This window comes from Oncorhynchus mykiss, chromosome 3 (genome assembly GCF_057628025.1).
Source record: "Oncorhynchus mykiss isolate SJ-2025 chromosome 3, ASM5762802v1, whole genome shotgun sequence".
NCBI lineage: Eukaryota > Metazoa > Chordata > Actinopteri > Salmoniformes > Salmonidae > Oncorhynchus > Oncorhynchus mykiss.
Genome location: NC_143024.1, coordinates 47,044,052 through 47,071,629, shown reverse-complemented (window position 1 = coordinate 47,071,629; position 27,578 = coordinate 47,044,052). Strand labels below are relative to the sequence as shown.

Sequence of the window (27,578 nt, the reverse complement as noted above, 5' to 3'; positions counted from 1 at the left end):
TAAGGAGATGAGACAGGAGCAGAGGGGGATGGGGTAATGCCCTGTGACGAGTGTCTTGTAATTCATTAAGAGACAGTCAGGCAGACACTGAGATACCTACAAATAGAAACCTTGAGTTATAGCTTAGGGGTAGGACTAAAAGTGATATAGCTGATTCTCTAGAGATCGAAATGAAGCGAGGAGTGTTACTGACTCCACAATATCAATGTGGTCAGACATCATTGAGGCACAATGTGGTGTGAAAAAACAAATCCAAAAGCACACACACTCATACAACTACATGATGGCAGCGCAGCATGACTGACTCGCTAAGTCTTCTGCTATCAGAACTATGGACACAGGAGAAAGAGTTGAGCTAAGATACAGCATCCCAGACACTGCCAGTAGAATCAGAACTAGATTCAGACTCAGATCTGCAGCACTTCACTGTGAAAAGCGAAATGCGGATTCACATATAGAACACTGTCCCTTCCTAAAAAACAGCATTCATTAACATATATATTACATGCAAACAGTATACCTTAATATACATAAATACAAAAAAATATAGCTCACCCAGGCAGAGTTGGACTGGTTGAGCTGGTTGAGCATGACCACCGAGGTGCAGCCGTAGTCGAACACCAACCTCCAGAAGTCGGCGGTGGTGCCGGGGAGCGGGTGAGGGGTGACGATGAAGGCGGCGGGCTGGTGGAAGCTGTCAGTGAGTGCCGCGTTGATGTAGTTGTTGCTCTCGCCCTCAGTGGTGACCAGGAATGCCAGGGCACGGTCAGGCGGCAGCACGTCCATGCTGCGGTTCTTCTCCCGGTTCCTGGGGAGCAGGGCGATGCTGCACTCCTCCACGTCCAGGTGAGGGGTGACCGAGTTCAACGTCTGGAGGAGGAAGGGGAGGTGGAAAGGGAGGGAAGATGGAGGGGATGAAGAAAAGAGGGGTGGGAGGGATGGATGGATATAAAGATTTAATGGAGGAAGAATTTATGAGATTGGTGAGGTGAGGAGAGGTGAGATGAGATGAAGTACCAGAAATAAAAATAGGTGATGAAGAAAAAAGAGGGAAAGGAGGGAATTGATGGAGGTGGACAGAGAGAAGGGGAGGAAGTGGGGGTGGAGAAACAGCGTGCTAATGGCAGATTGGCCACTCATTATTCTCTACAATACCAGTGACAGATTGGCCACTCATTATTCTCTGTCAATACCAGTTAGAAGCATCTTTAAATAGCTTAACATCACTCTGAAATTGTCATAGAGTTCAAAAACAAATTGGAAAAATTAGGCCAGCCTCATGCATAATGAACACAAATGTTATGAACCTTTGGGAAAACAAACGTAAAACTGCATATTTTGCACCTATTCCCTTTGAGGAACATTATCAAGCATTCCACCCTAATGACATAAAACAATATGAACATAATAGTTGGATCATTAATGCACTACATCAATAATAGATCTAGGAAATGCTGATCTTAGTGATACTGGCTGGTATTGGCTCTATCTGGGCTTTGTGATAGATACGGCATGAGCAAAATATAGGTAGAGGTTTTATTGAGGTTGCACTTGGCATACATTGCATGGATCCTTTCAGAAGGAATGTCAGTTGGGTGAATTACAGGATCAAAAGGGATTCACATGACCATCTAACTTAGGAAAGAACTAACAACCTGTAATCAAAGACCACATTCCCCCCCCGCCCAGCCTAAGTAATAAATCATCAAGTAATGAAAGTGGCATAATTGATATGGATTGTATAAGGAAAAACACAGTAAAGAGTTCAAGTGTGCCAGGTGTGAGGGCCATCACCGACGCAGAGGACGGGGTGATCTCGCATTCCCGAGGCCGACGTGAGTAAGGTATTTAATCATGTAAACCCCCGCAAGGCCGCGGGGTCCGATGGTATTCCAGGACGCGTACTCAGAGCTGGCAGGCATATTCACGGTAATTTTCAACTTCTCCTTGTTCTAGTCTGTAATCCACACGTTTTAATGACCATCGTCATTCCTGTTCCCAAGAACTCTATGGCTTCATGCAACAATGACTACTGCCCTGTGTCATGTAAAATGTTCTCCCAGCGTGAAAATGTTCCCAGCTCAATTATTGCATGTGCATCTCTAGGTGGATGGCTGAGCTCCTGCGGATGTTTCTCTCACACCCTCCCTTGAAAAGCTGTTCTGTGGGCACACGCATTTGCTTTACACATCTGCCAATCAATGGTGGCCAGGAGTATTGACTCTCACCAATCAGAAGCTTGTTGAGGCATGAGGTCAGCATATAAATACCCGGACTCATGCGTCGAAGTGCTGAGGGCTAATGTGAGGAGAGATTTTTTGCGAATGCAATGACTTGGGCGCTACGTTTTCGATTGAAAGTGCATATATTTGTTAGTTAGCTAGTTATACAAAAAGTTGAAACTGCACACCTCTGAGAACAAGCCATCTCGACCAGTTTACAGCTAATTATGCTAGTTAGCTAGATAAATCCAGGGCGAAGGGATGTGAGAGAAACGAGCTCAGCCATCTACACAGACACTCATGCAATTATTGACTGGGAACATGTTGTGAAAATGTTTACAACATGACATCACAATCATAACGATTTGGAACTATTTCATATATATTTGTAATAATGACAATTACAACAATACTGAATAAACAATGAACACTATGATTTTAACTTAATATAATACATCAAAATCTATTTAGTCTCCAATAAATGATGAAACATGTTCAATTTGGTTTAAATAATGTCAAAACAAAGTGTTGGAGAAGAAAGTAAAAGTGCCATGTAAAACAGCTAACGTTTAAGTTCCTTGCTCAGAACATGAGAACATATGAAAGCTGGTGGTTCCTTTTAACATGAGTCTTCAATATTCCCAGGTAAGAAGTTTTAGGTTGTAGTTATTTATTATAGGACTATTTCTCTCTATACCATTTGTATTTCATATACCTTTGACTATTGGATGTTCTAATAGGTACTTTAGTATTGACAGCCTAATCTCGGGAGTTGATAGGCTTGAAGTCATAAACAGCGCAATGCTTGAAGCATTGCGAAGAGCTGCTGGGAAATGCAGTAAAGTGCTGTTTGAATGAATGCTTACGAGCCTGCTGCTGCCTACCACCGCTCAGTCAGACTGCTCTATCAAATCATAGATCTAATTGTAATATAATAACACACAGAAATACGAGCCTTAGGTCATTAATATGGTCAAATCCGGAAACTATCATTTCGAAAACAAAACGTTTATTCTTTCAGTGAAATATGGAACCGTTCCGTATTTTATTTAACGGGTGGCATCAATAAGTCTAAATATTGCTGTTACATTGCACAATGTTATGTCATAATTACGTAAAATTCTGGCAAATTAGTTCGCAACGAGCCAGGCGGCCAAAACTGTTGCATATACCCTGACTCTGCGTGCAATGAATGCGAGAGAAGTAACAATTTCCCTAGTTTAATATAGCCAGCCTGCTAACATGAATTTCTTTTAACTAACTATGCAGGTAAAAAAATATACTTCTGTGTATTGATTTTAAGAAAGGCATTGATGTTTGTGGTTAGGTACATTTATGCAACGATTGTGCTTTTTTCACAAATGCGCTTTTGTGAAATCATCCCCCGTTTGTCGAAGTTGGTTGTCTTTGTTAGGAAGAAATAGTCTTCACACAGTTCGCAATGAGCCAGGCAGCCCAGACTGCTGCATATACCCTGACTCTGTTCCACAGAACGCAAGAGAAGTGACACAATTTCCCTCGTTAAAGTAAATTAATGTTAGCAGGCAATATTAACTAAATATGCAGGTTTAAAAGTATATAGTTGTGTATTGATTTTAAGAATGGCGTTGATGTTTATGGTTAGGTACACATTGGTGCAACGACAGTGTTTTTTTCGCGAAGTGGACTGTGATTCAATGATAAATTAACAGGCACCGCATCGATTATATGCAACGCAGGACAAGCTAGATAAACTAGTAATATCATCAACCATGTGTAGTTAACCAGTGATTATGTTAAGATTGATTGTTTTTAATAAGATACGTTTAACGCTAGCTAGCACCTTGCCTTGGCTCCTTGCTGCACTCGCATAACAGGTAGTCAGCCTGCCACGCAGTCTCCTCATGGAGTGCAATATAATCGGACATGATCGGTGTCCAAAAATGCCGATTACCGATTGTTATGAAAACCTCTAATCTGCCCTAATTAATCTGACATTCCGATTATTCGGTCGACCTCAATTTAAGAGGCTAGTTGTGGGCACACATCAACTCCATCATCGCAGACACCCTAAACCAACTCCAATTTGGATATCACCCCAACAGCTCTATAGACGACGCAATCTCAATTACACTCCACACGGCCATCACCAACCCTAGATAAGAGGCACAGTATGTGAGTATGCTGTTCATTGACTACAGCTTAGTGTTAAACATCATTGATCCCTTGAAGCTCGTCACCAAGCTCAGGACCCTGGGACTGAACACCTCTGTCCGCAACTAAATCCTTAATTTCCTGACGGGCTGACCGGAGGTGATGAGGGTAGGCAACATCACCTCCGCCCCACTGACCCACAGGGGTGTGTGCTTAGTAAAAAGTTATACAGCTGCACCATTGAGAGCATCTTGACTGGCTGATTACTGCTTGGTATGGCAATAGCACCACCCTAAATCGCATGGCGCTACAGAGGGTGGTGTGGACAGCCCAGTACATCACGGGGAAAGAGCTCCCTGCCATCCAGGACCTCTATATCATGCAGCGTGAAAGGAAGGCCCAGAGAATCGTTAAAGACTCCAGCCACCCAAGCCATACAGACTGTTCTCTCTGCTTGTGTACGTGGTACCGGTGCATCAAGTCTGATACCAACAGACTCCTGAACAGATTCTATCCCCAAGCCATTAGACTGCTAAATAGGTAACTAAATAGCTAACAAAATGGCTACATGGATTATCTGAATTGACCCTTTTATTTTTGCACTCCACACTCACAGGGCCTTACACACTCATGCACACCGACACTTCAAAACACGTACAAACACTCACTTCATCATTTGCTCACACACACATAATATGCACATGCAACTCTGTTTATCATATATCCTGATGCCTAGTCATCTTACCCCTAAAGTGACATATCTACATCTATCACTCCAGTATTCCTGCACATTGTTAATATGGTACTGGAACTGACTGACCCTGTAGATAGTATGCTTACTTTCTCATGTTCTTCTTATTTCTTATTTCCCATGTGATTTTGTTCTACCTTATGTTATTTTTAGGATTACATTGTTGTTGATGACTGTATTGTTGGGTTTAGCGCTTGCAAGAAAATGTTTCACTGTACTTGTGCACGTGAAATTAAAACTTGAAACTTAAATGGGGGATGTGTGTGGGCCTATTCCAGTATGAAATGCAGTACTTTGAAATGCGAAACCTTGAATCTATGCTGCTGCTCTTATAGTAGAGTCAGTAGACAGTACCATTTGGAGGGCTAAGAGAGGAAATTAATGCATGTGGGAACACACCTGGTGCTCCTCTGTCCTAATTAGAATCAAATAAAGTGCTCTGAGACCATCACAGCTTCCCACAAATTATGGGAGATTTGAATGACAATCTTACACTTATAAAAGCGAGAGGAAACTGGAATCCATGTTTTGCCATTCGCAAACACATATGCATATGCACACACATGCAAGAAGACAGACAGGCAGGCACGCATACATACACTCACATTCATGCACTGATGTACATATAAATTTTCTGAGATCTTTATTCAAATATTTTTTTAAAGTAGTAGAGTAACTATTTGTTCCCCCAGAACAATTTTGCTGTGGGAACGAACAGTTAATTTGGAGGTGACTACAACCATTTGTGCCTGTGTAATAAACTGTAATTACTTTCGGAGCAGCAAAATATTTGTATTTGTTATGGATCCCCATTACTCAACCATGCACCTTAGAAGCTGCTGCCCTATGCACATAGACATGGAATCACTGGTCACTTTAATAATGCTTACATACTGTTTTATTAATTTCATATGTATATACTGTATTCTACTGTATTTTAGCCAATGCCACTCCGACATTGCTGGTCCTAATATTTATAAATTTCTTAATTCCATTCTTTTACTTTTAGATTTCTATGTATTGTTGTGAATTGTTAGATACTATTGCCCTGTTGGAGCTAGGAACAGAAGCATTTCGCTACACCCGCAATAACATCTGTTAAATATTCTATATTTCCTGGGGTCCATCAAAATTAAGGAAGTTTATACAATTTTCAAAACATTACAACACAATCACAACAGTTTTCACAAGACATTAAGTGTGTGCCCTCAGGTCACTACTCTACTACCACATATCTACAACACAAAATCCATATGTACGTGTGTGTATAGTGTGTATATTATCGTGTGTGTTTATGCATGTCTGTGCCTGTGTCTCGTCACAGTCCCTAAAATTCCATAAGGTGTATTTGTATCCGTTTTTTTTAAATCTGATTCTACTGCTTGCATCAGTTACTTGATGTGGAATAGAGTTCCATGTAGTCATGGCTCTATGTAGTATTGTGCTTCTCCTATGGTCTGTTTTGGACTTGGGGGCTGTGAGGAGACCTCTGGTGACATCCCTTGTGGGGTATGCATGTGTGTCCGAGCTGTGCGCCAGTTGGTAAAACAGACAGCTCAGTGCATTCACCATGTCAATACCTCTCACAAATATAAGTAGTGATGAAGTCAATCTCGCCTCCACTTTGAGCCAGGAGAGATTGACATGCATATTATAAATGTTAGCTCTTGGTGTACATTTAAGGGCGAGCCGTGCTGCCCTGTTCTGAGCCAATTGCAAAGTCCTCCTTTGTGGCACCTGACCACACGACTGAACAGTAGTCTAGGTGCGACAAAACTAGGGCCTGTAGGACCTGCCTTGTTGATAGTGTTGTTAAGGCAGCAGATCAACGCTTTATTATGGACAAACTTCTCCCCATCTTAGCTACTGTTGTATCAGTATGTCTTGACCATGACAGTGATCCAGGGTTACTCCAAGCAGTTTAGTCATCCCAAATTCCAGCAAATATTATTTACATCATAAACATAAGAATCCCTACAAAACGTCTTGCATGACCTATAATAGACTATATTAGGCCCAGTCTTTGGAACTTTGGGTTTCCTAGATATTAGCATGTTATTACATAATACTTTGGTAATAGTTTTTTAATTGCAGAGCAATTAGCTGAGAGTTTGTACACAAGATAAATAGTGACGGTTCCTTATTCCACTGTAACAATTCCATTATTAAGCAATTTCCAAAGTCCTATGTAACAACAATGTTGCTATTGTAATAATCAAAGTTACTATATTACTTTATGTCTCACTCATTATGAAAATATGTCTTGTTCATTTTGAAGCAGCAAAAGTGGTCTACTCTAATGTCCCTCGACCTATCCAAACCATGTACTTATGATCATATATATATTTATACTAATTCAACTACCGTAAAACTTCAATCAATATCCCGGGTGTTTATTTGATTAAATCACTGAACACAAAAGTTTACTTATCAGAGGAAGGCTTCTATTTGAGCCAGGTGTCTAATGCACACCACTTTTGCTGATTTGTATGGTTAATCGTTTAATTTCAGCATTAATTTCCATCATTCTATTATATATATATATATATTTTTTTTTTCCTGCACTAATCTGTTTTCATTTATATACTGTCACGTTTCTTTTGACTTAGTATTCCTCTATAAACAAAACAACAGAGGGCGATCGGACGATTTCTGGGGGTCTGTACAACCAAAGTTGTTGACAACTTTTTTGCTTGCCAGTTAGCTAGCAGTTCTCAGCTGTTAGCAGCCAATGCCTAGCTGTTTCTTACTGGAGATAAAAACTTGTTGATTGTGACATTTTTTTCAAGTCATTACCGAATTATGTAATGTAACATATCTAACATTTAACCTCAAACAATTCATGGTAATTCATGGTAACCTCGTAAATAATTAATTTAGACACGTTTATTTGCTGAAATGTGTGTCGTTGCCAGGCTATTAAAAGGGACAGGCAGCTATTTGAGATGCTGCCTTTAATTGAAGTTGTACAGTTGTAAAAGTGTTTCAGTCTTCATCAAATGTTTGACATCAAATATATATGTTTAGTTTTTAAATAACTTGCATATCTTCATCTCTTCATATTCATATCTTCAAATATTATTTGGTTTTTTGAAACATATCAAAATACTTAAATTGTTTTTCTGAGACCTGTCATTTAATATCAAGGAAAATAGTTGACTTTTAGTTTAAACTCTACATAAAATATATTCGATAACCTTGAATATTTGAAAAGTTGGTATTTTCAAATAAACTACAGAATACAACTATTTTCACCTTGGTTCTGATGTGCACACATGCACCTTTTTGTCAGCTCTTCCGCATTGTAACTCCTTTCTCTCTACACCGTCTGTTGACTTTTAAGAGCTTGTGCCACTTAGTGATTGACTGTATTTTTCCACAAGAGTGCTGTTTTAATCAGTCTAAATTGTCCTGTTTTCTGCTACAATGTTCTGGGCTTCTGAGCCATCCAGCATCGTTACATCAACTGACTTCAGGTCAGACACAACTTCTGTCTGATCCCCACCAGTCCACCAGCAACAAAGTCATAATATCCAACAGTGCTTCAATTTAGTATTCTAGGTTGGGGTTGTGTTGTTTTGTCTTAACCTTTTCTGAGAAGTCACTGAAAACAAATAGTATTTCACAACGAAACAGAAGGTGTATTATTCCATTCCCGTGTGTGACTGACCTGGAACTCTTCTCGTAGCTGGGAGGAGTTGCTCTGAGAGTCCACCCGCAGCATGTCTTTGTAGGTGAGGGCAAACTCATTCACCAAAATGGCCGTCTCTCCACACAGACAAGCCTCCAGGATGGCATCATGGATGAATATGTACTGCTCCTTCAGATAGAGAGAAAGGGGGGAGGGAGTGGGGTATGGATAGAGAAAGAAGAGAGAGAGAGAGAGAGAGAGAACAGAGAGAGTAAGAACATGAAGAACATAGGATGATATCACAAAAGTGGGCGAGGAATGGTAAAGAGGACGGGGGGGGGTGTTAGAGAGAAAGCGAGAGGGAGAGAGATAAGAAAGAGAGAACAGGGAGAGTTAGAACATAAAGAACATAGGACCGCATCACAAAGAAAGAGTATGAGGTGTGGAAGGGTGGCGGGAGAGAAATATCATTATGTACTGTAGACCAGCCCATTCACCTCTGTCTGGATCATGTTAATGCGTCGTGAGCACAGGGTTTTGACACAGTTGTAGATGTCCACCACGCCCTCACACTCGGCCATGTCCAGCATGACGTCCAGCACGATGTAGCAGCCTGTGCGGCCCGCCCCCACACTGACACAGGGAGAACAGCATGTCACTCTCACTGAACTCTGACCCTTTAGAACAAACCTTCACATACAATACTGTAATAACAGTGTACAGATAAGGGTCGAAAAGCAACTCTTGGCTCTCTCTTTCTTTGGGTGACATGAAAATAATAGAATCAGGGCTAGGGATGGATGCAATTCCCCTATACAAGGCTTCAACCACAGCAGGTAAAACTGGCTGATATAGCGTCCTACTCATAACGTAAAACTGATTAAACTTTTACGTAAAACTGATTAAAATTATGTCATTTCAACCAGTTTTGCCCACTGGGACTAAGCTTTAAAAACAAAGTAGTAACGGTTACATGAGTATTGACAGCTAGCAGGAAGTGGTGTACTGCAGTGTGCGTTGATTGGAGGCTGGTACCTGCAGTGGACGACCACGGGTCCGGCATCAGGGGGAGTGGATGCTTTGACCCGCCGTATGAAGGCCAGCAGGCCTGTGGCGTGGTAGGGAACCCCATGCTCCGGCCAGGACGTGAAGTGGAACTGACGCACCTCGTGTTTAGCTGAGTAGCCCCTCTGGAAATACAACATCAGAAGAATAAAAAGATTAGATGAGTTACAGAGCCTTCAGAAAATATTCATAACCCTTGACATTTTGTTGTATTACAGCCTGAATTCAAAATGGATTAAACATGTTTTTTTCCCCTCATCCATCTACACACAATACCCCATAATGACAAAGTGAAAACCTGATTTTAGAAATGTTCGAAAATCTATTGAAAATCAAAAACAGATATCTAATTTACATAAGTATTCACACCCATGGGTGAATACTTTGTAGAAGCAACTTTGGCAGATATTACAGCTGTGAGTCTTTCTGGGTAAGTTTCTAAGAGCTTTGAACACTCGGATTGTGCAAAATGTTGCCCATTATTATTTTCAAAATCCTTTAAGCGCTGTCAAATTTGTTGTTGATCATTGCTAGACAACCATTTCAGGTCTTGCCATAGATTTTCAAGTAGATTTATATCAAAACTGTAACTCTGCCACTCAGGAACTTTCACTATCTTGTTGGTTAGCAACTCCAGTATAGATTTGGCCTTGTGTTTTAGATTTGTATTCCAAGGCATAGAAGGTATTGGAGTGGCCATCACAAAGCCCTGACCTCAATCCTACGGAAAATTTGTGGGCAGAACTGAAAAAGCATGTGCGAGCAAGGAGGCCTACAAACCTGACTCAGTTACACCAGCTCTGTCAGGAGGAGGGACAAAATTCAGCCAAGTTATTGTGGGAAGCTTGTGGAAGGCTACCTGAAACATTTGACCCAAGTTAACAATTTAAAGGCAATGCTAGTAAATACTAATTGAGTGTATGTAAACTTCTGACCCACTGGGAATGTGATGAAAGAAATAAAATATGAAAGAAATAATTCTCTCTCCTATTATTCTGACATTTCAAATTCTTAAAATAAAGTGGTGATCCTAACTGACCCAAGACAGGGAATTTTTACTAGGATTAAATGTCAGGAATTGTAAAATATTGAGTTTGAATGTATTTGGCTAAGGTGTATGTGAACTTCCGACTTCAACTGTATGTAAACTTCCTGTACAGTACAAAAATAAAAGTGTATGCGTGTGTATAGTGAGTATGTTATCGTGTGTGTGTGTATGCATTTGTCTGTGCCTATGTTTGTGTTGCTTCACAGTCCCCGCTGTTCCATAAGGTGTTTTTTTAATCTGTTTTACGACAGTCACTTGATGTGGAATAGAGTTCCATGTAGTCATGGCTCTATCTAGTACTGTGTGCCTCTCATTGTCTGTTCTGGACTTGGGGACTGTGAAGAGACCGCTTGTGGAATGGCTTGTAGGGTATGCATGGAATGTTCGAGCTGTACGCCAGTAGTTCAAACAGACAGCTTGGTGCATTCAACATGCAAGTATTACTGAAGTCAGTCTCTTTTTGTGGCACCTGACCACATGACTGAACAGTAGTGCTGTTAAGAAGGTAGAGCTATGGGACAGACTTCATTATGGGACAGACTTCTACCCGTTTTAGCTACCCTTGTGTCAATATGTTTTGGATACGGCAGTTTACAATCCAAGGTTACTCCAAGCAGTTTAGTCACCTCCACTTGCTCAGTTTCCAAATGATTTATTACAAGGTTTAGTTGAAGTTTAGGGTTTAGTAAATTATTTTCTTTTAGTTATAGAAATATTAAGGACTAACTTATTCCTTTGCAACCCACTCTGAAAATAACTGGAGCTCTTTGTTAAGTGTTGCAGTCCTTTCAGTCGCTGTCGTAGCTGACATGTACAGAGTTCAGTCATCTACATACAGTGGGGCAAAAAAGTATTTAGTCAGCCACCAATTGTGCAAGTTCTCCCACTTAAAAAGACGAGAGAGGCCTGTAATTTTCATCATAGGTACAGTTCAACTATGACAGACAAAATGAGAAAAAAAATCCAGAAAATCACATTGTAGGACTTTTAATGAATTTATATGAAAATTATGGTGGAGAATAAGTATTTGGTCAATAACAAAAGTGTATCTCAATACTTTGTTATATACCCTAAGTCTTCACAAGGTTTTCACATACTGTTGCTGGTATTTTGGCCCATTCCTCCATGCAGATCTCCTCTAGAGCAGTGATGTTTTGGGGCTGTTGCTGGGCAACACGGACTTTCAACTCCCTCCAAAGATTTTAAAATTCCCATTGGCATCATGGTGCGTGGTTTCCTTCCTCTCTGGCAACTGAGTTAGGGAGGACACCTGCATCTTTGTAGTGACTGGATGTATTGATACACCATCCAAAGTGTATTTAATAACTTCACCCATGCTCAAAGGGATATTTAATGTCTGTTTTCTATACCCATCTACCAATAGGTGCCCTTCTTTGCGAGGCATTGGAAAACCTCCCTGGTCTTCTGTGTTTGAAATTCACTGCTCGACTGAGAGACATTACAGTATGTGTAGGGTACAGAGACGAGGCAGTCATTCAAAATCATGTTAAAAACTATTATTGCACACAGAGTGAATCCATGCAATGTAAACTCAGCAAAAAAAGAAGTCCCTTTTTCAGGACCCTGTCTTTCAAAGATAATTCATAAAAATCTAAATAACTAAACATATCTTTATTGTAAAGTGTTTAAATACTGTTTCCCATGCTTGTTCAATGAACCATAAACAATAAATGAACACGCACCTGTGGAACAGTCGTTAAGTCATTAACAGCTTACAGACGGTAGGCAATTAATGTCACAGTTATGAAAACATAGGACACTAAAAGAGGCCTTTCCACTGACTGTGAAAAACACCAAAAGAAAGATGCCCAGGGTCTGAGCTCATCTCTGTAAACGTGCCTTAGGCATGCTGCAAGGAGGCATAAGGACTGCAGATGTCACCAGGGAAATAAATTGCAATGTCCGTACTGTGAGACTCCTAAGACAGCGCTACAGGGAGACAGGAGGGACAGCTGATCGTCCTCGCAGTGGCAGACCACGTGTAACAACACCTACACAGGATCGGTACATCCGAACATCACACCTGCGGGACAGGTATATGATGGCAACAACAACTGTCCGAGTTACACCAGAAACGCACAATCCCTCCATCAGTCCTCAGACTGTCTGCAATAGGCTGAGAGAGGCTGGACTGAGGGCTTGTAGGCCTGTTGTAAGGCAGGTCCTCACCAGACATCAACGGCAACAACGTCGCCTATGGGCACAAACCCACCGTAGCTGGACCCAGATAGAACTGGCAAAAAGTGCTCTTCACTGACGAGTCGCGGTTTTGTCTGATTCGTGTTTATCGTCGAAGGAATGAGCATTACACCGATGCCTGTACTCGGGATCGATTTGGAGGGTCCGTCATGGTCTGGGGTGGTGTGTCACAGCATCATCGGACTGAGCTTGTTGTCATTGCAGGCAATCTCAACACTGTGTGTTACAGTGAAGACATCCTCCTCCCTCATGTGGTACCCATCCTGCAGGCTCATCCTGACATGACCCTCTGGCATGACAATGCCACCAGCCATACTGCTCGTTCTGTGTGTGATTTCCTGCAAGACAGGAATGTCAGTGTTCTGCCATGGCCAGCGAAGAGCCCACATCTCAATCCCATTGAGTATGTCTGGGACCTGTTGGATCAGAGGGTGAGGGCTAGGGCCATTCCCCCAGAAATTCCCGGGAACTTGCAGGTGCCTTGGTGGAAGAGTCGGGTAACATCTCACAGCATGAACTGGCAAATCTGGTGCAGTCCATCAGGAGGGGATGCACTGCAGTACTTAATGCAGCTGGTGGCCACACCAGATACTGACTGTTACTTTTGACTCACCCCCCTTTGTTCAGGGACACATTATTCAATTTCTGTTAGTCACATATCTGTGGAACTTGTTCAGTCTATGTCTCAGTTGTTGAATCTTGTTATGTTCATACAAATATTTACACGTTAAGTTTTCTGAAAATAAACGCAGTTGACAGTGAGCGTTTCCTTTTTGCTGAGTTTATTATGTGACTTGTTAAAAGTCCAGCATAGATCCAGCAACAAATTGACACCATTGTTGAGTACAGCTACAGTGAAGCATGGACTACATGGTCCTGTGGGACTGGAATCCCCATGTGTGTTTAACTCTCCACCATGGATGTAACATTAACTCCAGCTGCAATCTGACAGCCAGATCTAGGCTTTACTCTGTTACTCTGTGCTTGAGGAGGCTCGTGCTCAATGGGGAACTAGGTGGCAGACGCATCACTGTAATTTCCTCCTCTGAGCCGAGTTGACAAAGTAAAGAAAATATTTGGAGAGAGAGAGAGAGACCCCCCCAAAAAATGTACTCAGAAGACGAGGCTCATTGAAAACAAACTGTCAACTTCTCCTAAAATCTCTGCTTGATAAGTGGCGTACAGTAGTGCTCCCACGGAGAGTGGCGGCAACAGTGAAACAATAATGCTGTGTTTGTGCCACTGTCAATCCGCAAAGTTGCTCTGAGCTGCTCCATGGATAAACCCTGGTGTTGATTGACAGGATGGTCCACTGAGAGCAACGAACACTTCAAGTGCAGACGCTGTCATTGTAGAAGCAGCAGTGCCTCAGCGGTGTGGGAGAGAGGGGGGAGGTATAAGTAGCTTGAGTTATTAAATCCTCTCACTCCAGGCATATTTAATCAGAGGGCCTTCGATGATCATCGTCTCTGAGTCACATCGGTCTGTACATCAGGAGCTGTTGTTTATTCTAATCTCTCTACATCGTATTTATGCATCATCAGGAAGTAAGACACTGTCTACTCAATTCAGCGTATGCCAACTGCTGCTGTCTCTGCAATCTTTATGAGTATTGGGAAGGAGACTGGTACAGGGGCCAACTCAGTAACAAAGGAGAGAAAAGAACCATAGAGCCAGAGTATTATTTCTTACTATCACCTCTCTATAGTCAGAGACAGGCTGCTATTTGTCAGCTAAGTGCCTTTATCACAGAGTCAAATAGGGCTAAGGGAGCCATGTTCTCTGGGTAGGATGCATTCACAACAGAAGCACCTCATAATTGAGACAGATTGAATGCTGGTTCTGTTCAGTTGGACTGATAAACACCACAGACTCTTTAATCGAAAACTGCCTGGAAACGCTGGCTGAATGGTATGTCTAAGCAGTGAAGCCATAAGAAACCAAAAATAAGGAAAGAATGAGGGAAAGATGCTTAGTAGTAGCTGGGATTTGTCCTGTATAAGTAAAAGCCATGTGATATTGGTCTTAGACGTAGACTGACTCAATGTCAAAACATGTGCAGGCACAGAATGTTTGGACTTACCCTCTCCATGGCAAAAGTACGAACGGTGTACTCTGAAAGTGTTTCCGTCTTCAGCAGTGTAATCTTGATGTCTCCATACATCTCACTGTCATCAGGCCAGTATTTACAGCATTTCACCTGGTCAACAGGGACAAATAACATTTGATCAAATGTGCATACAATGATAGTCACAGAAATTTGTTTGACCAACCAGTGTTCCTTGTTGGTGAATTATGCTACCTACTGCTCAGCATTAAATACATTTAAGGAAAGAAGACACAGAACAATTATACTTACATTCAGCTCCAACAAAATCAACCAGTTCTTCCATAGATAGGGGTGGTAACTATAGTAGTCTTTAATGATGGGGAACATAATATCTAGAACTGGGCCACCACTTAAGGCACAAAGGATTTAGTCATTTTTAATTTAGGTCAGATGTTATTTTGATTCAGCTGACAAACAATCCAGCACTAGGAGGGAACAGCAAAGTTAATGTACTGATATTGATAGAAACATTTTGTCATCTTAACAACTATGTCTATGTTTATGATTTCAGAAGAAAAGAAATGGGACTCTTACTATAGTATTTACATTCTGCTGGCGTTTCAATTGCTCTAACAATGATGTCTGTCTGAGCAAATAGCAAGGGACCTGAACACAGTAGAGAAAATTGAATTGTGTCCCCTTTTGCGCTTATATATATATATATATATATATATATATATATATATATATATATATATATATATATATATATATATATATATATATATATATATATATATATATATATATATATATATATATATAAGAAGTCTATGACTGGATGGATGGATTTCCGGCAAGATGGAAGCAATAGTGCTGGGGATAGGTGTGTCTGAGGTGAGAGGTGTGAGTGTGAGACTCACCCTGCCTACCTCTACCAGTTTAGTGATCATGACGATGCTGAAGCAGTTCTCCTGCCACACCATCCTCCAGAAGTCATACACTGTCTCCTGTTTGGGCCCTATGGGACAGAAAGGTAAAACCACCACATCAACCATCTCAGTCAAAAACAGTTTGCTGTAAATACAAATTATCAATATGACTAGGGCCTGGATTGTTTCCTGACCACGTGACCCGATACTACTGTACTAAGTCACTTTTCTTGGACACAGGATCAAGGTACATGCAGCTAGGTTATAAGTAGGGCCAAAGAGTTTTTCCTGGTCAGGTCACATGCCCTACTATAAATCAAATCAAATCAAATTTTATTTGTCACATACACATGGTGAGCAGATGTTAATGCGAGTGTAAGCGAAATGCTTGTGCTTCTAGTTCCGACAATGCAGTAATAACCAACAAGTAATCTAACTAACAATTCCAAAACTACTGTCTTATACACAGTGTAAGGGGATAAAGAATATGTACATAAAGATATATGAATGAGTGATGGTACAGAGCATTATAGGCAAGATACAGTAGATGGTATCGAGTACAGTATATACATATGAGATGAGTATGTAAACAATGTTGCATAGTTAAAGTGGCTAGTGATACATGTATTACATAAGGATGCAGTAGATGATAGAGTACAGTATATACGTATACATATGAGATTATGATAATTAACGTTGTGCTGTACAGTGCTTCATGGCAGTGTTTATTGGTCTGTGCCAGCGAACAGTGGCTCAGTATGAGAAGTGACAGGTGAAACAGATCATGAGTCTCTCTCTCTCTCTCTACTAGGAGAGGGTTTAACTGATGCTAGGGTGTGTATCTACAACGTCCAAATATGCACGCACCCAAAAAGGAAACTGATGTATACACGAGCATGATGTGTCACTGTTGCTAGATCCTACCTGGAAGTTCATTGGGTAGGTTGGTCAACCTCGAATTATCACACAAAAACACACACAAGCACCCAACTCCAGACATGGCGGAATACTCACCCTGAGTGGCTATGAAGTGGTTGGATCGATGGTAGCCCTGAAAAAGAGAACAGGGATGACATGCTGAGTAAGCTATCTGTGCCTCAGACAGCGCTTTCCCTCCTTCTCCTCTCTCCCTCCTTCTCCTCTCTCCCTCCCTCTCTTCTAGCACGGATCACCTTTCCTTCTCACTACTGTCCAATTCCCTCAGTAACATCATGTTTCCTGTCATTCCAACACCACTCACAAAAAATCCAGAGAGAATATGGTGTGCCGTCAGACACCCACAGTTTGGTGTGCATGCTAAATAACCCCTCCTAAAAGCACAACTAATTATGACGCCTGAGAAAAAGAGTTCCATCGTATGTCAGGCTTTACCTAAAAGCTGTCATCAACCTCTAAAAGCATGTGCAAATCCCCCCACACAGACGTCACAACAAACATGGTTACGATATTGTTTGGCATTGAGAGAGAGATGAGAGAGAGACTGTAGTCCCAGAGTGATTCAGAACATCCACTTTGCCCATCGAAATTATGCTTTTCAGGATACTACGCTACGTTTAAGTCCCATAAAAATAGCAATTGGATTTCATTATTCAACACAATGCACAAAATAATGCGTTCTCCTTGTATTATCACAGTTGGTTTACTGCTCCAAAATAGAGATTTTTTTTCACGTTTTAGCACATTTTGCACAATTATATACATTTTTGCAATAGTATGTAGAGGAAATTGTACAGTTTTAAAGCAAATTTACTGTAATTCAACACATTTATAATTATAATTTCCTGCAATTCTACACATGTTGCAATAGGATGGTGAGAAATGTTAGCAGTGAGACTGACTAACAAAATCAATGGAGAAAGGTAATTCAACCACGATAACAAGTTTAGATAGCTGGCTGCTAAACTAACTTAACGATCTACAACATTTTAGCTGACATGGGCTAATTGACTTACTATCAGTGACTGAGATAACGAGAATAACTGCTGATGCACAACCTCATTTTGAGTATTTGTGTATTCCACTTTTCTAACTCGCAAGTTGAGACTAGATTTTGTGTGTGTGTGTGTGTGTGTGTGTGTGTGTGTGTGTGTGTGTGTGTGTGTGTGTGTGTGTGTGTGTGTGTGTGTGTGTATGGGGAGGGGTATCTAGATACAGTGGAGATGCGGTGCTCAACCAAAAGAGGAAAAAGCAACGTTGAAAAAAAGGGATTCACAAAATATACAGTACTTTCCCATTGTTCCTCAACTGTACTGTATGATATACCATTTTCTAGCTCTGAGTGTCTACTTTTATCCAATGTGAAAAACACCAATTCAGGGCCTCCCGGGTTGCGCAGTGGTCTAGGGCACTGCATTGCAGTGCTAGCTGTGCCACCAGAGACTCTTGGTTCGCGCCCAGGCTCAGTCGCAGCTGGCCGCGACCGGGAGGTCCGTGGGGTGACGCACAATTGGTCTAGCGTCGTCCAGGTTAGGGAGGGTTTGGCCGGTAGGATATCTTTGTCTCATCACACACCAGAGACTCCTTTGGCGGGCAGGGCACAGAGCACGCTGACCAAGGTCGCCAGGTGCACGGTGTTTCCTCCGACACATTGGTGCGGCTGGCTTCCAGGTTGGATGCGCGCTGTGTTAAGAAGCAGTGGGGTTGTGTTTCGGAGGACCTTAGTCTCCCCCGAGCCCGTACGGGAGTTGTAGCGATGAGACAAGATTGTAACTACTAACAATTGGATACCATGAAATTGGGGAGAAAAAGGGGGTAAATAAAAAATAAAAAAACACTAATTCAAATGTTGCTACTTAACCCCGAATCGAGACGGTCGGTCAAATGTATATTCATAGCCACAATGATTGCTCAGATGAAGTTGTACAACTTGAGTGCAGTGAGACAACAGGAGACCATTTATATCAAACAATGTTTATGGGTGACGATGCTGTGAAGAGGCAGAGGGACTACATCACTGTACAGTAGGCTATAAGAAGTAGTTTGTCAACAGAACATAACTCATTGTTACTTCCCCCTAGAAAGACAACCTGGCATCTGTTGTGTCACCCTCAAAAAAAAGTGCAGAAATGCAGGTATACGCATTGAAACGCAAAAGGGATAAGTGTGTAATGGAGATGAATGACTGTCACAGTGAATGGGTGCAGTGAGCCCAACTACCCACGATTCGCTGGGGCCCTGGGCAGCACAATCAGCATGTCCATGGCATTCACGCACCTCAACCAGTCATAGTGGCAACCGTAACCTCCTGATTTTTGACCTCATGTAAGCACAATAAATATAATGACACAGGGACACTTGTCACATGCTGGAGATGACAGGGCATGCCAGTGGGTATAGTGACGATGACACAGCTCTATATGCTTACAGGTCACAAATACAATGGGCCACAAGGCATCTCGTCTTCAGCAGATATGGGAGCTCCTTCAAACGTGCATTCCTCTTTACTTAGTGGTTGTCTTTTATTCAGATATGGTAGAGAAAAGAAAGAGACAAACATCTAAGATTCAACGGCAGATAAAAGGAAAAGAGATGGCAACCCTCAGAGTTTCTTCACTCTGCTGCAATCTGAACATTGTGACACCTTGGAGCAGCTTGCTTTGTGCCAACTCTGAATCCAGGCTCCCAAACACTAGACTGAAGAGTTTGAATTTTGAAGGAGGGATGTACTGCATGGGAAAGAGGGAAAAGAAAGGGATGGCAGACAGAAGAAAGAGCAGTGAAGTACTTACTTCCCTGTTAATCCGAATCTACAGGGTCCAAAGTCGAGTAGGTGGGGAAGGTAGTAGAAAAAGAAGAGAGAAGAGATAGAAGCTAGTTAATGAAAGAAGATTGAGAAATCTAAGGAGTTAAAGGTTGCAGTCAGGAGGAGAACCTGTATAGAGAGGTGTGCTTGTTTACATACAGTATGTGTGTGTGAGACTGAGTGTGTGTTTTGTGTGTGCACGTACATTTGTTCATGCTGCCATGTGTGTGGATTGCTTTGGACGGTCTCCCTATTTAACAAATTAGAGGCTGTCATATAGCATTCACTTGCTGAGTGTGGTGATGGAAAATACTGCACTGTATGTACTACAACACATGACAAACACAGGCAGCTGCCAAGCATGCATATAGCACACACACACACACACACGATGGGTGACAAAGAGATCAAATCAAATGCTAAAGAGAAAAACAATCTGAGAGCTCACTTCTTCAACCTCTGCTTTAACAAACAGAAAACACATTTCAGAGAGAGGCTAAACTTTTCCATGTAACCTCTGGTGAAATAGTAATGGGCTCTCCACAAGTACTCCCCTGTGGCAACGTATTCATCATTCAGGGCCAGGGCTAGCCTTGTCAGGGGCCAACTTGGCACTACAGCAGGCAGCACCCAAGCATTGAGTTGCATGTCTCTAATGATGCTTGGTCTCCCCGTGCCCTGACACTAATTGGCACCCTCACAATGGCAGGAGTCAAAATAGGACAGCATTCTCAAGTGCCCTCTCTATGCTAATGAAGTCCCCTAAAAGCATTTCTCCTGCACAAGTCCACTCGCTCTCTATCTCTCCCGGCTAAATGATGTAAAAAGGAGTGCTTGCACCTTTCCGACGAGGCGTTTTAGACAAGTTTGTCTCTTATGAGGGAATAATGTACATTCATGAGTGTACAGTCCAACAAATGGATGATGCATGTTGCTCTACGGGTGACACATTATAGTTGATGCAGATGGAACCAAGAAGTACAGTGAAGTGAAGGTGAGCAGCCAAAGAGATCATGTCACAGAGCTGCTCCCCATCCATCTAGGGATTGAACAACATCAATCCAGTCTATTCAATTCAGAGGGATTGGGGGATTTTACAAAGGGCTTTACCTCCAGGACTTGGTATAAAATTAATTTATTGTCTATTAATAGCATTGGATAAGGGGTTGTAGAGGTAGTCACCAAACAGACATGACATCTGTCTAGAATGCCAAGAGGTGGAGCCTGGTGTTTCCAGGAACAGGAATAACCTCTCACAGGTAAATCTGGGGTACCGTATTGCTTAAGGCAACACAAAATAGTGTGAAATGGACAGTGGTTATTCAGAAAGGGATAAGTAATGACTTGATGAGTTTCCCAGTATAACACTGTGATTGGAAAGGATTCTGAGCAGAAAGGAAGGTGAGACTTACGTCTATGTAGTTGGCGTTGATGTAGTCAGAGTTGGGGTCTCCCAGGAGTGGGTGGAGCTTGACCCTGTGGCGGTCATCTGGAATGGACACAATGGGAGAATCACATCTTAGCCATGTTTCCAATTACATTACAGTACATCCACATCATATACAGCTCAATTAAAATAACACATCCATATATATTTTTTTTACATTTTATAAAAATACCTATACATAAAATAACACATTTATTGTTGTAACTTGACAAGGAATGCCTACACGCATTTCAAAATTACTTTCAAGCTAAGAAATAAAAGGCGTACAGCCATGTACACCCGGCTCCCGAGTGGCGCAGCGGTCTAACGCACTGCATCTCAGTGCAAGTTCGAATCCAGGCTGTATCACATCCGGCCGTGATTGGGAGTCCCATAGAGCGGCGCACAATCGGCCCAGCGTCATCCGGGTTTGGCCAGGGTAGGCCGTCATTGTAAATAAGAATTTGTTCTTAATAAGTAAAAGGTTAAAGAAAAAAAGAAAAAATATAGACTGATAGACTTGTGGTGTTAGTGTTGGGACATCAGATCTCGTTGAAAAGAAATAAGGACTGTCATATATATTTTGTTTGTTTACAATTACTGTAGCAGAAGTTCTAAAGTGTTGTGAAGAAGAGAACACTGATGTGGTTTACTTGTTTAAGCTTATGTTTTTTCTTACATGGGGGATTGAAATTAACAGGGGTGAAGTGTTAAATTGTGGACACTATATGAATAATTACATTTAATATGAATTGTACTTACCTACAGTACAGTACGATTGCTATTCATGTGTGCATGGTTATTATTGGCATTGACCGTGACCTTTCCCCTTGGATGATGTCATTACCCCGAGTCGGATCTGTACAATGCGACTCTACCACATGTGGGCTGTATCATTTGGCTGTGTTTGTACCGTTTGTACATTTAAATTATATAGATAGAGAGATAGATAGATAGATAGATAGATATCTATCTCTCTATCTATCTATCTTCTTGTTGATCTGGCACTCAGAACATGATTTCACTTTGTTTTCTACGTCCTGATCCATGTTAGGCCACCAGATGTAAGATCTGGCTAAACTTTTCATCCGGGAGATGATTTGTGAATGGCCAGGGGGTGGAATAACCACTCTGGACCGACAGAGTATGCAGCCATCATGCACACTAAGCTCAGTTTTGTGCTTTGCATAAGGTCTCAGTCCATCATCCTCTATGACAGGAGGCCAACCTGGTATCTTTTTACTTGGGCCAGGATAGGATCCCAGTCTGCCCACTATTGGATCCGTTTGTCATTCACAGGTCAGTTTGACAATCTCTACAATCTCTAAATTGTCTCGGGAGGCACTACAGTTGTGGCGGGCATCTCTAGTAGCGGGAGACGGCTGAGCATGTCTGCGTTTGAATTGTCCTTCCCTGCTCTGTACACTATAGTGTATTCTTAAGCTGACAGTGTTAGGGCCCAGCACTGTATCCTTGCTAAAGCCATGGGAGGAATGCATCTTGATTCACTAAATAGGGTCATTAGTGGTTTGTGGTCAGTGCATATGGTGAAATGACAACTATAGCGGTACTGATGAAAGTGTTTCACAGCAAAGACTATTTGCCAGACCTTCCTTGTCTAAATGTGAATAACCCTTCTCAGCACTCGTCAGCGTGCTTGATGCAAATCCAATGGGTTTCTCTGACCTGTCCTCTATCTAAATGAGAGATTACTGCCCTAACGCTATAGGTTGAGGAGTCACATGAAGTGATGATCGCTTTGTCTTGGTCAAAATGAACCAGCAGTTGTGCTGGACTGTAGTAGCGCTTTCACTTCCTTGAAAGCTTTCTCTTGTGCTGGCCCCCACTTCCATTTAGTCTTTGTGGAGCAGCTGATAAAGTGGAGCCAACACTGTTGACAGCTCAGGGAGGAACTTACCATAGTAGTTCACCATGCCCAGGAACGACCTGAGCTCAGACACGTTCTTGGGGTTTGGAGGATCCTTGATTTCCCTGACTTTGTCCTCCATAGGACACAGACCCTACGCTGTTATCTTGTGACCTAGGTATGTCACACTCTGTGCATGGAATGTGCACTTGCTACACTTCAGGCGCAGCTCTGCCTCGGAGAATCTCTTTAACACCTGGTCCAGATGGTGGAGTTGCCACTGTAACCAGGATGTCATCCAGGTACACTGCTACATGAGGGATCCCCTGCAGCAGACTGTCCTTTGTCCTCTGGAAAATGGCTGGACGTCACACTGGAAACCAAGCGGTTGTACCTGAACAAGCCTTTGTGCGTGTTGACTGTGACATACTCTTTTGAGACCTCGTCCAGGAGGAGCTGTTTGAAGGTGTGACCCATGTCAAGCTTTGAGAACGTCCTGCCTCCTGCAAGCGTCATGAACAGGTCCTCCACCTGCAGCAGCGGGTAAGCATCCAGCCTAGAGGCCCAGTTGATGGTGAGTGTGTAGTCCCCACATATACGCACCATGCCGTCACTTTCAGAACGGGAATGATTGGAGCTGCCCAACGGGAGAACTGAATGAGAGTAATGATGTCTATTTCCTGCAGCCGCTCCAACTCATCCTCAACTTTCTCTTTTTTTTAAGGCGTTGTCCTGGGATTGAAAAAGTGAGGCTTGGCCTGAGGATCCGTGAACAGCTTAACTGCAGTGTGCCCAGTTCATCTTTTAAAATCTCAGGGTAATTATGAATGACATCCTTAGTCACTTGGGTGAGAGAAAACACACACCAGTTCAGTTGTATTTTAGTGAGCCAGTCATGCACTAGTAAACTAGGCCCATTCCCTTTCACCACCAGGAGCCGCGCTCTCGCTTGCTGATTGTTGTATGCAATGTCCACATCTAGAGCGCCTAGCAATGTTATGGTCTCCCCGGTGTACGTACGCAGTCTGATCCCTGCCGGTGTGAGGGCTGAAGCCTGTTTTGAGCCCCACATTTCTTTGTAGGTCTCCTCACTGAAACTAGAGGAAGAGGCCCCTGTGTCAACCTCCATCCTCATCTGCTTTCCATCTACCTTCACTGTAGCATAGACAGGCTCTGCGCACAGCCCACTCACATTAAACATGTTGTAGGACCAATGCTCGTCCTACTCTGTGCTCTCTAAGTCGTGCGCTGCTGACTGCAGCTTTTTAGTTGTGAACTTGCCCTGCCCAGTCTGCCCACCCTCTGGCTTGCTCCTAGGACCCCTGCATTTGTTTGCTAAATGTCCCTTTTTGTTGCAATTGTGACAAAGTATCCTTGAATTTAGATGGTTTGCATAATGTGTTCCCCCACATCTGAAGCATTCCACTGCTTTTCCCGTTTTTCCTGCCACCTCTTTTGTCACCTGATGCACTGCACAGCTTCCACTTTCGGCCTTTTGAATATTTTTAGCATTACTTACTAGCGGCCATCTCCATCCCTTGAGATAGTTCCAATAATCTCTTGAAAGCCAGTGTGGCTTCCCCCAGCAAATGGTACTGTCTGCTGTCCTCATTAATGCCACAGACTCATCTGTCACAGAGCACGTCCTCTAACATAGCCCCAAATTCACAATGTTCAGAGAGTTAACATAATTCAGTTAACAAACTGACCTGTTTTCCAAAAATGGCAGTTGAACTTGAACCTATGGACAATCACTGAAGGCTTTGGATTGGGGTGAGTTTTAACGAGAGCCACACAAATAATTTCTCCCGGTCTCCGTGGTGTAGCCAAATTCCTCATTAGCTTGTAGGTTTTAGCCCCACACACACTCAAGAGAATAAAGCGCCGTTTAGCCTCATCTGTAATTCCATTTACCAAGAAAAAGTGTTCCAACCTTTCCACATATTTTGCCCAGTCTTTGTTCTATTCCACAAACTCAGTGATAGTCCCAAACATTGCTATGATAACGACAACTTGTCCTTGATCGTCACCATCGGTGTTTCCCTCCAGCGATGGCTGCTCTCCGTCACTCATCAGCTAGCTAGCAAGCTGACTCCCTCCACTGTTTCTTAGTTAGCTAGCACATTGATACATGCTGATACATGCTGATCAAGATTTATCCTCGTCACCAAAAAGAGTGTAGTAACTTGACAAGGAATGCCTACACACATTTCAAAATTACTTTCCTTTACTTTCAACCTAAGAAATAAAATGTGTACAGACATGTACAAGCGCCACAAATACAGCCAAACGATACAGCCCACTCAACATGTGGTAGAGTCGCATTGAACAGATCCGACTCGGGTGATGACATCATCCAAGGGAAAAGGTCACAGTCAATGCCAATAATATCCATGCACACATGAATAGCAATCATACTATACTGCAGGTAAGTACAATACATATTCAATGTATTATTTCCACAATATAATATATACAGTGCCTTGCGAAAGTATTCGGCCCCCTTGAACTTTGTGACCTTTTGCCACATTTCAGGCTTCAAACATAAAGATATAAAACTGTATTTTTTTGTGAAGAATCAACAACAAGTGGGACACAATCATGAAGTGGAACGACATTTATTGGATATTTCAAACTTTTTTAACAAATCAAAAACTGAAAAATTGGGCGTGCAAAATTATTCAGCCCCTTTACTTACAGTGCAGCAAACTCTCTCCAGAAGTTCAGTGAGGATCTCTGAATGACCCAATGTTGACCTAAATGACTAATGATGATAAATACAATCCACCTGTGTGTAATCAAGTCTCCGTATAAATGCACCTGCACTGTGATAGTCTCAGAGGTCCGTTAAAAGCGCAGAGAGCATCATGAAGAACAAGGAACACACCAGGCAGGTCCGAGATACTGTTGTGAAGAAGTTTAAAGCCGGATTTGGATACAAAAAGATTTCCCAAGCTTTAAACATCCCAAGGAGCACTGTGCAAGCGATAATATTGAAATGGAAGGAGTATCAGACCACTGCAAATCTACCAAGACCTGGCCGTCCCTCTAAACTTTCAGCTCATACAAGGAGAAGACTGATCAGAGATGCAGCCAAGAGGCCCATGATCACTCTGGATGAACTGCAGAGATCTACAGCTGAGGTGGGAGACTCTGTCCATAGGACAACAATCAGTCGTATATTGCACAAATCTGGCCTTTATGGAAGAGTGGCAAGAAGAAAGCCATTTCTTAAAGATATCCATAAAAAGTGTAGTTTAAAGTTTGCCACGAGCCACCTGGGAGACACACCAAACATGTGGAAGAAGGTGCTCTGGTCAGATGAAACCAAAATTGAACTTTTTGGCAACAATGCAAAACGTTATGTTTGGCGTAAAAGCAACACAGCTCATCACCCTGAACACACCATCCCCACTGTCAAACATGGTGGTGGCAGCATCATGGTTTGGGCCTGCTTTTCTTCAGCAGGGACAGGGAAGATGGTTAAAATTGATGGGAAGATGGATGGAGCCAAATACAGGACCATTCTGGAAGAAAACCTGATGGAGTCTGCAAAAGACCTGAGACTGGGACGGAGATTTGTCTTCCAACAAGACAATGATCCAAAACATAAAGCAAAATCTACAATGGAATGGTTCAACAATTAACATATCCAGATGTTAGAATGGCCAAGTCAAAGTCCAGACCTGAATCCAATCGAGAACCTGTGGAAAGAACTGAAAACTGCTGTTCACAAATGCTCTCCATCCAACCTCACTGAGCTCGAGCTGTTTTGCAAGGAGGAATGGGAAAAAATGTCAGTCTCTCGATGTGCAAAACTGATAGAGACATACCCCAAGCGACTTACAGCTGTAATCGCAGCAAAAGGTGGCGCTACAAAGTATTAACTTAAGGGGGCTGAATAATTTTGCACGCCCAATTTTTCAGTTTTTGATTTGTTAAAAAAGTTTGAAATATCCAATAAATGTCGTTCCACTTCATGATTGGGCCGAATACTTTCGCAAGGCACTGTACATATAAACACAACATGAAACAATTTCAAAGCCTTTACTGAGTTCATATATGGAAATCAGTCAATTGCAATGAATTCATTGGGCCCTAATCTATGGATTTCACATGACTGGGAATACAGATATGCATCTGTTGGTCAGAGATACCTTAAAAGAAATGTAGGGCCGTGGATCAGAAAACCAGTCAGTATCTGGTGTGACCACCATTTGCCTGTTACAATGCAACACATCTCTTTCGCATAGAGTTGATCAGGCTGTTGAATGTGGCCTGGGGAATGTTGTCCCACCCCTCTTCAATGGCTGTGCGAAGTTACTGGTTATTGGCGGGAACTGGAAGAGGATGTCCTACACGTCAATCCAGAGCATCCCAAACATGCTCAATGGGAAGACATGTCTAGTGAGTATGCAGGCCATGGAAGAACTGGGACATTTTCAGCTTCCAGGAATTCTGTACAGATCCTTGCGAAATGGAGCCATACAA

At 42.2% G+C, this 27,578-nt stretch overlaps 1 protein-coding gene across 11 annotated transcripts in view; it reads right to left on the bottom strand.

Annotated features, from left to right (window-relative positions):
* ptprub (protein tyrosine phosphatase receptor type Ub) overlaps positions 1–27,578 on the bottom strand; it is a 361,002-nt gene that overhangs the window by 27,452 nt on the left and 305,972 nt on the right. For 4 of the 11 annotated variants that reach the window (XM_090229389.1, XM_036973950.2, XM_036973956.2 and 1 more), the window contains 8 exons: positions 21,207–21,283; positions 17,067–17,103; positions 16,044–16,141; positions 15,154–15,270; positions 9,773–9,927; positions 9,235–9,370; positions 8,777–8,926; positions 556–870 (listed from right to left, as the gene is read on the bottom strand). In XM_090229389.1, the coding sequence (XP_090085515.1) occupies positions 556–870; positions 8,777–8,926; positions 9,235–9,370; positions 9,773–9,927; positions 15,154–15,270; positions 16,044–16,141; positions 17,067–17,103; positions 21,207–21,283 (1,085 nt within the window). The remainder of the gene's footprint in view (positions 1–555; positions 871–8,776; positions 8,927–9,234; positions 9,371–9,772; positions 9,928–15,153; positions 15,271–16,043; positions 16,142–17,066; positions 17,104–21,206; positions 21,284–27,578) is intronic. The other 7 variants (XM_090229392.1, XM_036973953.2, XM_036973957.2 and 4 more) reach the window with 3 other exon arrangements.